The sequence below is a fragment of the Stylophora pistillata genome, chromosome 3 (assembly GCF_964205215.1).
Source record: "Stylophora pistillata chromosome 3, jaStyPist1.2, whole genome shotgun sequence".
NCBI classification, from domain to species: domain Eukaryota; kingdom Metazoa; phylum Cnidaria; class Anthozoa; order Scleractinia; family Pocilloporidae; genus Stylophora; species Stylophora pistillata.
Genome location: NC_142521.1, coordinates 4196998 through 4209730, shown reverse-complemented (window position 1 = coordinate 4209730; position 12733 = coordinate 4196998). Strand labels below are relative to the sequence as shown.

The 12733-nt window shown below is 39.6% G+C and overlaps 1 protein-coding gene and 1 pseudogene across 2 annotated transcripts; both read right to left on the bottom strand.

Moving 5' to 3' along the window:
* Positions 1 to 6: 6 nt before the first annotated feature.
* LOC111340601 (putative skeletal organic matrix protein 7) lies at positions 7 to 11929 on the bottom strand. The gene is made up of 4 exons (XM_022947477.2): positions 11796 to 11929; positions 7127 to 7391; positions 6066 to 6590; positions 7 to 472 (listed from the first exon to the last, which is right to left on the bottom strand). The coding sequence occupies exons 1-4, from the start codon at positions 11899 to 11901 to the stop codon at positions 181 to 183; spliced, it is 1188 nt and encodes a 395-aa protein (XP_022803212.2). The 5' UTR covers positions 11902 to 11929; the 3' UTR covers positions 7 to 180.
* On the bottom strand, positions 3246 to 6059 carry LOC148734176 (uncharacterized; annotated as a pseudogene). Its single transcript, XR_015998534.1, has 2 exons — positions 5335 to 6059; positions 3246 to 4884 (listed from the first exon to the last, which is right to left on the bottom strand). The product of XR_015998534.1 is annotated as an uncharacterized LOC148734176 (transcript).
* Positions 11930 to 12733: the final 804 nt, after the last annotated feature.

The following is a 12733-nucleotide window of genomic DNA, read 5'->3' as shown; positions in this document are numbered from 1 at the left end:
ACAAAATAGATGGCATATAGCTCACGGTTTATTTTCCTTTTTTGTTTTAATCTAAATGACAACTACAGCGTTTGCCTGCCGGCATACCGTCGGTTTCAGCCGCGGCCTAATTCCGGATCCCGAGAAACCTACAATCCCACGAAATAGAAATATAGAACCGCCGTTAATTTGTTTTTTATCTCAAAATATTCGGAAATTCCTGAAGTACACCACATTCTTATAACCATTTGCGACCAAAACACCTCCACGACTTTTGAGAACATAACGAGGATTCCATGACGTCACCAGATTGTCGTTGAGGTATACTTTGACTTTCCCCGCAGGAGTGGCTGTTGATACGGTCACCCTGACATTGAACCATTCTGCTCCCTTGGGAGGACCAGCAGGGCAAGCACTGGTTTTGGCTCCGTCAAACTTTGGTTCGGCTTTGTAAACGTAACCTGTCTGAAAACAAGTGCTAGTACTGTGCGGCCTAAGGAAAAGAAATAGGGAAAATAAGAGGTAATTATGGCACACTTCAATCGGCGGTGGGGTAAGATGGATCTTCATTACTTAGTTCTTTACTTAAAGCGGGTAAGGAAAATTCTTAACCTCATAACTATATAACCAAAAGCTTCCGACAGCTAAATCGGATCAGTCAGTGGAGTTCAAACCTTCACAGGTGAGTTAACGCTCCTTTCTTTATCCGCGCACGCTCGTGACACATGTTTAGTATTCAGTCATTCTGTCTATGTTTTAATCATTTCTCTGCTATTCATATTCCCCTGAAAGTGTGTTGTTGTGTATGCTCCCTTTGCGAGAGCACAACAGTGCTTGTCATAAAAGACTCATGGATTTCAATTAAGGCTGGATAATGGTGGTCTATCTCTTTGGCTGTCTGTTGGCTTCCGAACAAGCTCTCCGCATGCCAAAAAATTACGTGACATTTGCCTCTAATTTTTTTTCGTTTCCAGGCCCCCAATAGTGACACAAAAACATAGCGAAAATTGTTAATTTTTTAGCGAAAAGCAGAACTAGACAAAGTTAACGATAACTTTATCTAAATGTACGGTTAGATTTACGATATATATTTATTACTCTATCTAGAAGTCGCAAAATACTTTAGAAAAGTGAAAAATAAACCATGTAAATCGGGCTTCGAAGTCGTTGAACTTGAAAGAAGTTGTGACTGGCATTGACCGCCCGGCCAAAACAAACTCATCACTTCAAGCGGCCTAGTCGTTTAAAACATGCGTATGTCGCGTATGTACGGGTTGATCTGGAAAGCCTGGGATCTAATAAACATTTTGGCTCCAAATTCGTATGTGTTGGAGCGAAAAAATATATGTAAATCGGCGATTGAAAAGTACTTCTTGGCAGATTTTGGTAATGTTGCGCGATGCCCGGGCTATTCTTGTAATTTGCATAACGTTTGTGTTGTTTTGTGCAGTAGAGGCCGTGCAAAACGACGAAGAAAAGAAGGAAAACGGCGATGGCGGGAATTACAGCCACAAAGAATATCCATCATTTCAGGCCCAAATAAACAAGTAATCTTTGAATCTATAAATTCCAAATTTGTCGTAAATTTATGAAGTTGCGCCCGATTTCATGTTCAGCAATTGATAAATGTTCTACATGTTTGTTGGCAGTAACCTTCTGTACGAATTGTACAAATCTTCAAAACAAAAGGCTGACCGTGATGAAGAACTCGATCCAGAGGAAAGCTTAGGCAAACGAAACTCCGTTTTAAGGATACTTATACAAAAAGTCGGACAGGAGTGCGGGATCCCTAGTGTAATAATAAATCATAGGCTGATCCAAGAATTCAAAACAAAGATCTGGCAATTAAATCAAGCACTAGCCAAAGCCAAAACTATGGGAGGCAATGGGGTGAAAAACTCTTTTCTAAGTGGACAAAGGGTAAATTTTCAACTTGGAATTTTAAGATATATTACTATGAAATGGACTCTGTTATGCTCTAAAACGAAAATAATGAATTGAGGGTACAGAAAAGAAAGCTTGAAGATGATCTTACTGAGGAAAGGTGCAAGAAGGCCAAAATTGAGCAGAAAATGAAGGAAGCTGTTGCTAAAAACAAATAAATTACTAGCAAATTTCAAAAGAAATTTAAAGGGCTTGTCCAGAAATTAATGAAACTACAAAAAGATAAGAAATCAAGGGGGCCTGCCAAAAGTAAAACATTTCTAGACTATAGCAAAAGGCATCAAACTAGAGTTCGAAAGCAAATGGTCACAGACTGTGAAACTTCACTTTCATTTCTCGGACTTCATAATTTTGTCGCCACTAAAGTTGAAATTTTCCATGAGAACACTCAAGAGTATGAGACTCTCACACTGGTTGATAACAATAACATTCAAAACTCATCTCGAGCTGAGGCAGTCACTGATGACGAGATTGATGACATAAATTTACTGCTGTACACAAAGGAAAGATTTAATATATCAAATGAAGCATACCATGAACTTTCCGTGATTTGGAATGAACTACCTTGGTCATGGAAAGTCAAGGAGAGGATAAAAGCTTTAAATAGTAAATGGAATCTGTCAAGTACTCCTAATGATACTTGTGGGATTCAGCAGGGTATCAAGGAACGACTAGAAGTAAGGTTGCAGACTCTTATGAAAAATAGTCCTTCTAATGCTGCTTTCAAAGAAAATCATAAGATTCGAGTTAAACTTTCTGGGGATGGTACCAATACTGGCAAACGACTACATGTCATCAATGTTACGTTCACTGTCCTTGATGAAGGAACATTGGCTCAGGCAGCTGGTGGCAATCATCTGATAGCTGTTATAAAGGAGCCTGAAAACTATGAAAAAACTTCCCAAAGCATTGACAGACATCCAAAAAGATGTAGAATCTTTAAAACATTCGTCAGTGGCAACAGAGCAGTTTGAAATTGAGTGGTTCCTGGGAGGGGATTGGAAAGTCCTTGCGTGTGTTTGCAGTCTTGGTGCTGCCCATGCTACATACCCCTGTATTTGGTGTAAATGTCCCTTATATGACAAATATGATGGAAGAAAAGAATGGTCTCTCACTGATGTCTCAAAAGGAGCACATTCAATTGAGGAGATTCAACAACAAGTGAATACAAGGTCAAGAAGAGTGGGGAAGTACAATTCTAAACATGCTCCACTTTTTCCCTCAATTCCCATTGATCATGTTGTCATAGATTCACTGCACCTTTTTCTTCAAATTTCTCACAACCTAATTAACCTCTTCATTCAAGAGCTGTGACGTCAAGATGCACTCGACAAAAACAAAACTTTTAATGATGGTGTTGAGAGATCAAAGTACAAGCACATGGTGGGCTGGGAGACCTATCTCAATGATACCCTCAAAATTCCCTTCAATTGGTTTGTATGTAAGGATTCAAAGAAATTGAAATGGCGGGATCTAACAAGCCCAGAGAAACAGAAATTATTTAGGAACATTGATTTCACTAGAGTATTGCCCAATCACCAGAAATCTGATCAAATATCACAGTTATGGAAACAGTTTCTAACAATTACAAACATGTTAAGTTCCACTATTCCTCAACTGAGCAAAGAAGAAATTCAGGAGGCATCAAAATCTTTTCTGGAACAGTTTTTGAAATTGTATCACACTAAGCATGTTACTCCCTAGATGCATGCACTGGTATGGCATGTGCCTGAGTTTATAAAAATGTATGGTACTATCAGCTCCTTCACTCAGCAAGGTCTAGAGAAACTTAATGACAAAACAACAAAGGACTTCTTCAGATCTACCAATCAACAAGGAATGGATGCGTTAAAACAAATTGTGCAAAAAAGGAACAGAATTGAATATTTCGAGGATCTTGGCAGCCAAAGAGGCACAAGAAGTGTTACTTGTGGAAACTGTAATTTAGAGGGTCATAATATTAAGACCTGTTTATCCCCATGTAGCTCATGTGCATTTAAACCATGCTGTTCTCCCTTACATGTGATCAAATCAAAAAGCAAATGGGTTAAGAAATGTCAAACTGAGAATATATTGGTTTAGAGATAGATGTTAGGGAAGTACCTTAATAAATTGTTGTTGTTGTTTTATCAAATAAATACTTTTGCAGCCCTAAATTGTACACCATACAAACACTAACAAATGATTATAATCTGTGATAATAACTTGTCATAGATAAAGCTGAGAAAGTGCCTATATCCCCTTGAGGAATAGGGATTATTCTTAGCAATGGGCAACAACTCATTCTCTTTGGTCAACATTAATGCATTACATGTTTGATACTGTCAGAAACATTGTGACTACTACTACTGTTAGGATGGGGGTGATTTCCACTCATTACTGTCGTATTCAGCCTTCACACCATCCCCATGAACAAATGTAAAAATAACTTGCAAGTCACTTTCAGTGTGGCTTTCTACAAGAGTATCGCCGACATAAAAAAACTCTCACAGGCTTTTTTTCATGAAGCCAAAATCTTACAGTTACAGGAATGACATAACAAAAGTCTCCATTTACATTTTGAATTCTCTCAAACCACTTACTACCGAGTAGATCGCATAAATGAGAGTTATCATCAACACAATGTACTTCCCGTCCTCTTGACTTTTTTACAAATCCAATATTTTGTAAATATGTTTTATAGATATCCATGTCAACCTGCATCTCAATTCGAACCTCCGGTGACTCCCATTTGGTTGAAAATAGACTAAACTTTATTTCGCGGCCGAGGCGGTTGAATAAAGCTGAAGCCCTGTCACTGGACAAAGAATCTTCACTTCGTATGAATCGTGATACCAAGCGACCAAGACTACATTTGTCTCTGTCAACTAAGTCATCTCCATCTCTCCATTCATCAAAATCACTTGAATATCCAATAAAGTGAATTTTTACTTTATTTTCTATTTTGTCTCGGTCAACAATCTGCAAAGAAAATATTATCTATATCTTAGGACTATTATGATTCACTTTGACAATATAACTTACGGTAATTTTTAGTACTTACTTGAAATGCTCACGGAAAAAAAGTTCCTGAAATAAAAATTATTTAACATTTTTTCAGAAGGATCCCAGTTAAACCATGAGTATTTGAGGCGACGAAAATTCCCTTTTAGGTTAACTTGCCAAATATCAGTACTATTATATTTACTTACATAGCAGCAAGAAAGATGGGCCAAATAACTCTCACTAGCTATGGTCGACTATGCTATCATTTCATGTTAAACTGAAAACTATGAAATTTGTAAATTCCTTTATCTCTTAATGAACTTATTTCCTTCGGAAGAAGTTAAAATTATTCAAAAGAAGTGTGGTTTTATACCGCATGTATTACACTACGAGGAAATTTATCAACAAAGCAATCTCCTTACTTACCTAAATTGGATACATTTTCTCCTGATCAACTTTTTCCAATTTTTTGGGACGTATCTTCTCGGCTTTGAGACGAATGTGGCTTTTTATTCCAAGATAAAAACCTTCCACGGGATGAGTGAGCTTTTCAGCCGCCATTTTTTTTGTCAACTTTGTTCAACCCCAGAGCCCGCACATTCAAACTGCGTAGGAGCAGGACCAATTTTTCAGTCTCGAGCAAATGTCTCCCTCAAAGGGGTCATTTTTTGGAATGTTTTGGATTTGGTGAGCACTGTCGCCTGTTACATCATTGGAGCCGCTTATCGCAAAAGTTATTAAAACCTCTGGTAAGTTTGATTCTCAGCATGAAATTGTAACCTGCAGTTTATATTCTCTTGAGACGCTCCAAGTCTCTGAGGAGAAAGCATGGGGCATTAAGCCCTTCTTCTTCTCTCGATAATCTCCTGTTTGCCCTGCCTGGAGCAAGCATTCTTTAGCTAAATTCTCACCCAAAGGAATCACTAAGAGTGCTTCCCTTCATATTTTTTCCTTTCTCCCACAAATTACATTTCAGTTTTAGGCAGTTTTGGGGCTGGAATAGTATGTTGGTCTCGTCAAGAAGTTTTTCAGAGAAATGATGGGCAACCACTTCCCATATAGAGGATTAGGTAGGTAGGGTCCCCAATCCTTTGAGAATTAAACTATATATGTGTCAGTTTAAATGATTCTCTGAGACAAAAATAACTATTCCAAACCTGAAGTACACGAAGTCATAGTTGTCCCCATCTTCAGAGTTGAAAAATACACCTAAGTGGCCAAAGTTTGCTCTATCTAGCCCCAAAAAATTGTACATGTCCACGCTGATCTGGTAGTCCCCAGTCCCGCATCCGTTTAAGTACGATACTTGACAAAAGCCATCCTTCGGCCAGCTTCCGTGATCTGCATCGAGTTTGACATACCCCGGAAATTCAACTGTTCGCACACATCTTTTAGAGACATACAGCTGAGGGTCGATTTGGAAGTTTTTGAAAAGAACCACGTTTTGATATCCATGGAAGGTAAAAACTCCTGCACGAGCCTGCAAGGTATGATGGGTCTTGATAGTCGTCACCAGGTCGCCATTGAAATAAATCTGTGCATCTTGATCATGAACCTTAACTGTCATTAAGAACCAGACCCCACCTTTGGGTGGACCTTTAGGACACGCTTTACTCTCGATGAAGCTGAGTTTTCCGCTCGTCATGAATCCGGTCTGATAACAGATGCCAACACTATGAGGTCTGTGTGCATAAAGAAAATCCAGACATTTAGAAATTAAGTAATGGCCTCCGCTCTCAGCGCTTTTTTAGCAGTGACCCTGTTGACATTCATAGTTGTACGGATACATTTTGACCCCGTTTCATTTCGGAAATTGCATATCGAATACAGAGTTGAAATAGATGGCCAACTTGAGATCAGTAACGGAAATGAATAGCGACCTTTTAAGCTTCCTTCCGTTCGCCAAGTAAGGCCGTACTCATGCAAAAACTGTTCGATCGCGTGATCATAGAGATTTCAGCCCGGCAAAAATTAAAGCGAAGTCTCGGCAATACTAAATTATGTTTTATGATAGAAAGGGTTGAGTTGTGGAATCCTGGAAACTGAGCCATACCGGACTCCAGGGTTCATAAGAAGCCAATATTCTCGAAATGGTTCCCCAAGAGTATCCATCATATGACTCGCGTTCAGTGAGAACGCGAGTAACACACGCGCGAAGGATAATACACTCTGACCTTTCACGCATTGACACCTGAGTAAGCAAGAAGAGAAAACTTACCTAAAGTAGACAAAATCAAAGTTGTTCTCATCTTTAGCGTTGAACAGCAAACCAAGATGGCCGCTGTTTATCCCCAGCCACCCTGCTTGGTTAAGTAACTCCGCTGATACAGTATATGCCTGCGATTCAACAATGGGTTGAGCGAGAACACGACACATTGAATTTTTGTCAGCATCCATTGCGTCCAATTTGTATTGATTACTTGAAGATGATTTCGTCATTCTTGTGCAGTGTTCCACCATAGATAGGTAAAACTTGTCTCGGTCTAAGATGGAACAGTTGTTATAAAACCATTTGCTTACAAATGTATAAGTCAGACCAAAATTCATGATTTGAACCTTGACATACAACTAGGCGTGTCCCTGTGCCCCATTCTCATATTAGTTCCAAACCCTTTCCCTTTACGATAATATAATATCGTATTTAACAATTATTCCACGAGCGCGCGTTGGATATGAGATGATAGATAGCCAACGAGGCGCGTAGCGCCGAGTTGGCTACAATCATCTCATATCCAACAAGCGCGAGTGGAATAATTGTTTTATTAAAAACGTTGAATTAAATTATTAAATTTTATTAAATTTTTAGCTCCCTTTTAATTTTAAGCTGACACGTATGCTTGCCACATTTGTAGATTATGGTATATAGGCTGATATACCATAATGGCTAAGCCAATAAAAAGTCTTGAATTGCATTATCCAATGATCTAGTTTTTAATAAAATATAATATAATATGATATAATAATATGTTATTCCCAGTCCTGCTACCGCAGTGAGGTTGACCCAGTCTTCCTCAGTACTCGAACTAAAACAGAAAAGCGAAAGCCTGTCTCATAGCGTATTATCCCTATTATCCATTGTATAGAACTATAGAATACGCTCACTCCCTTGAAACCATTTTCGGTCGGTATCATGCAGTGTCCCAGTACCCCAAAATATATACAAATATCCGGAGACTTATCTTTTCAGTTTGACGGGTTTTTGGAAAAAAAAAAAAGACGGCCTTCACATGAAGACTCTCGTTGCCCAGGGCTAGGCTCGAGTAGTAAACACAAACACCATTTAGCAACCTGCTGAGAGTCGGACGTTAATTCTCATTATATCCCGATAACTGTTTGTATAAAAAGCACTATCGTCGAACCAGAAAAAATGCTTTCGGCACGTAACTATTCAGGGTTGCAAATACAAAGTCCGAAAGGGAATCAAAGTCCTCTTCAGTCTTAATAGTCTCATAGCTACGTGGCATTTACATAAGAGCTTCATTCGAGGAAGACAAATCAGCTTTTTTGAAGTCAAAGCGTTGTAGTGTAGAATTTTGTTTTAGGCATGCATCTACTGCAAGTTCAAAAATAAAAGGACAATCCAGAAAGAAGACCACTATCACTCCACTGAGGGCCAGTTAATACATCCGGTTGAATAAAGGTTGGAGGTTTGTTCCAACAAGGTCTAGTATATTATTTCCTTTGCATGTGGTTGGATTTTCAACCAGCTGACACAGATAGTAGTCCCCTCATCAAGTTCGCAAACTTGGAGTCCTCACCAGTGGAAGAGCTCGCAAAACCTGTTCTGTCAACCCATTGTATATTGGGAAAATTAAAATCCCCCATCACGACGACGGAAGAATATCGATTTAGCAGCAGTGATTTGAGTAAGTCAGAAAATTTAGGCACAAAATCTGCACTGTCTCGTGGTCGGTAAGCGTTTTCAATTAAAACACTGCGATAATTTTTTAAATTGATAATTTCTACCAAGGTAACTTCCAGACAAGAGAACTCTGACGATTTTACAATCTCTGACGAATACAAATAGCTCTTAATGGCCGTCAGTGTACCGCCACAATCTCTATCGATGCGATCATGTCTGTAAATATTGTAGCCAGTGGGAAATATCTCCTGGTCATCGATTGAGTAATTTGACCACGTCTTCGAATGAAAGCTAAGAATGTCGAAGTCATTTTCATAGACAATATCTTGAAGAAGACGACCCCTCAACAGCTCGAACAGCCTTTAGACTCCTCACATTTTGCATGAAATAGGTTAAAGACTGATTAGCTCCAGGATTTACTCCTATGTTACCACAACGAATGATGATTTGCGTCTCAATAGCAACGGCCAAGCAGTGGTAACCAAGTTTGACAAACTTAACCAATGGACGATTCAATTTAGATGCTGCTGCATCCTCGGAGACCCAGGAGCTGTGGGTCGATTTCAAGTTAGGACATGAAGAGCCCCTGGGGACATGTCTTACAAAACTAGTTCCAAACGGTCGCAGTCGTTCTGCCATCTGAGTGGTGCCAGAAAATCTTTGTGTTTTTCTGCCCAATCAGAGTGAAGTGTGCTTTAGAGTCCTTTCGTGTGTTTTAACACGGACATATACTAGAAGCTCAGTTGCACGCTATGTTTGTTTGGACCGTGCGACGGAGATTTGCTTGAGGTGAAAGGTTTCAGTCTCAGCACACAATGTAAGAGAAATCGATCAGATTGTCCGCGAAAATCTTACCGGAAATTATACTGAATACTTTCGCAGGTATCAGTAGTACTAGAGAACGTGTTTTAAAGTTTGCGAGGTTTGTATACAACACGATGGTTGCAGTCATTGATATATCGCTTTGGACGTTAAACGAGATTTAAGCTTAAATCTTCCCAGATTTTTTGCATAGTTTGCTGTGATTGAAACTTTGCCAATCCCGTAAAGTTATTTCGTCGCACGGGCCACCCAGGTATGTCGAGCAACTGGTACTTGCGCAACTTTCTGTGCGTGCCAAAATCTAATCTCATCTTCGCTTGAAAAAAAAGAAAAGCTAAGCGTAGAAACGTTTGCTTATTAGATGTGGGTAGATGACCCTGTACTACTAAGCTGACATTTGCAATAAAGCAAACCCGCCCTTTCCGTCCAATATTTCTTGGTCTTTGGTTTTGTTTTTCCCATTGAAAACAGCATCGGATCGATTCCCAATGATCAAAGGTATTTAACTTGGTCTTCAACAATCGACAGAAGAGGTGAAATGACAATGACCAAGGGACTAGAAGAGAATCCGTGGCCTTCCCAGCTCAAGAATTTCAACACTCTAGGCAGCAGTTGAAAGATTAAACTCTTTCCAAACCCCTTCGGTAACTGCCCGAAAACATCTCTCCTTCCCTCGATGTTCTCGTTAATAAGTGTTTGTTCAGATTTTAATTAGCTAACCGGAAACACAGCTAAGCTTTCTCTTAGCACTTGCTGGAGGTCGTCCACGAACTTAACGTTATCTGCAACCTTTGCCGTATTGTGAACGACTCTACTACAAAGCGAAGATTAGATTTTGGCGCACACAGAAAGCAGAAAGCTTCGTAGGCGAAAGCGCCAGTTGCTCGATATACCTGGGTGGCCCGTGCGACGAAATAACTTTACGGGATTGGCAAAGTTTCAGTCACAGCAAATTATGCAAAAAATCTAGAAAGATTTAAGCTTAAATCTCGTTTAACGTTTTAAGCGACATATCAATGACTGCAACCATCGTGTTGTATACAAACCTCGCAAACTTTAAAACACGTTCTCTAGTACTAGTGATACCTGCGAAAGTATTCAGTAAAATTTCCGGTAAGTTTTCGCGGACAATCTGATCGATTTCTCTTACATTGTGTGCTGAGACTGAAACCTTTTACCTCAAGCAAATCTCTGTCGCACGGTCTAAACAAACATAGCAAGCAACTGAGCTACTGGTATATGTCCGTGTTAAAACACACGAAAGGACTCTAAAGTATACTTCACTCTGATTGGGCAGAAAAACACAAAGATTTTCTGGCACCAATCAGATGGCAGAACGACTGCGACCGTTTGGAACTAGTCTTGTAAGACAATGTCCCCAGGGGCTCTTCATGTCCTAACTTGAAATCGACTCACAGCCCCTGGGTCTCCGAGGATGATGCTGCTGGCGCGAGAAAGAACATAATTTTCAAAGCCAATTTTCTAAAGCGAAAGTGTCTTGTTATTGACAAAACTTTATCAACATTACGAAGCATCCTGGTTTTTTTTCAATTTGGCACCTACATCAGCTACCTGTGTATCTGTATCTTTTCTTAGCAACCTGCTGGAAGTCGGACGTTAATTCTCAATATATCCTGATGACTGTTTATATAGAAAGGCACTGAGCATTTTTTCCGGTTCGACGAAAAATTTGATAAAAGACTAAGAGTTTTTTTATATCCATATCTGATTCATTGAATATGAACAAACTAAGAATTCATCAGATGTGCAATATCGCTAATGTTACTACTAAACGAGATAAGACCTCGTAGATACAGCTGTTGCAAAGTAAAAAACACATTGAGTAGCCTTGACAATTTCTTGCTTATTCAGATGCGATCAAGAATCTTTGGAATTCGTGTATTTGGGTTTTCAAGGATTCAAGCCGTGCTGAAGGAAGACTTTCATCGTTCAATAAAGCCAGAGCTCAAAGCGTATAGCTTGCAGCTAGCGATCGATCTTAAATTTACATCAAGTTCTTCAGGTATACGAGATGATAAGTTTCAACAGCAATAATACCTTGTAAGCGCGCTCTTCAGTGTGCTTTTAATTTTGCCAAGGACTCAACTTGTTTGATTTTGTTTTGTTTTGCGAAGCTCAGAGAGCAAATTAATTTACTTAATAGCTAATGGGAAAGTAAAATAAATGAAAAATAATCTGTTACCATTGCTGCAGTTGCTATTATTCATCGCAGAGATGGCTAGCTCGCTGTAGATGCAGAGGGTCAAGAAGGCAAAGTGAATAACACCGTTCATATGTTGCACTTGCATGTTGTTTCTTCCTTCATGGGTAAAGCGACACTGAGTGCATCGCCGGAAAATTTGATAGGGGTGTCTAGCAAGACTCAATAGGAAACTAGTGCCAGTACTTCAACGGCCTTGATCCTCGGTCATCGCTTAAATGAATAAAATGAATCTTGGTGTTGCCAAAACTTTATTTACATAACGAAGCATCCTGGTTTTTTAATTTTGGCGCCTACACCGGTTACCTGTGTATCTGTATCTTTTCTTGGACTAAAATAAAAATATCTACTGTACCATTTCGAATAGATAATTGTAGGGAATAGGGACGTGTGAGAGGTCGTGTTGCTATCCAGCCCTACCCATTCTAAAGACTAACCATGCCTTTTTTGGAGCCCGTTTCTTCTCCAGGCCTTTTTTATCGGCGCACCCATTCAATAACTCGCACAAGTCGATGACGATTTCCTTTCACTGACGCCCACATCAGACACTACACTATTTTGAAATCAACCTCGTTCCCAAGTCCTTTTCCCCGCTCTGCCCCGCACCTACCCCGAAGTGAGGGAAAAGCATTGGAACGACGTTGTTTTGAAATGCTTTACAACGTGACAATTGACGTTCTTCGTTTAGCTAAAAGGAACTGCAGAGACTCCGAGCCTGAATATAAACCATGAACTTTCACTGAGTGTTGTTACTCGCTGCCGTGAGAGACGATCGAGAGGTCCCTAAGAGACCTCCTAATTTACGCGCGCACGGCTGTTTCAAAACGCCCGCCAGTGGAAATTTAGTTCGCGCATGTCAGATTTACATTTTCAATTTGAAACCGCTGAAAATGTTCGCTGAACGGCTCAACAAGAAAGAG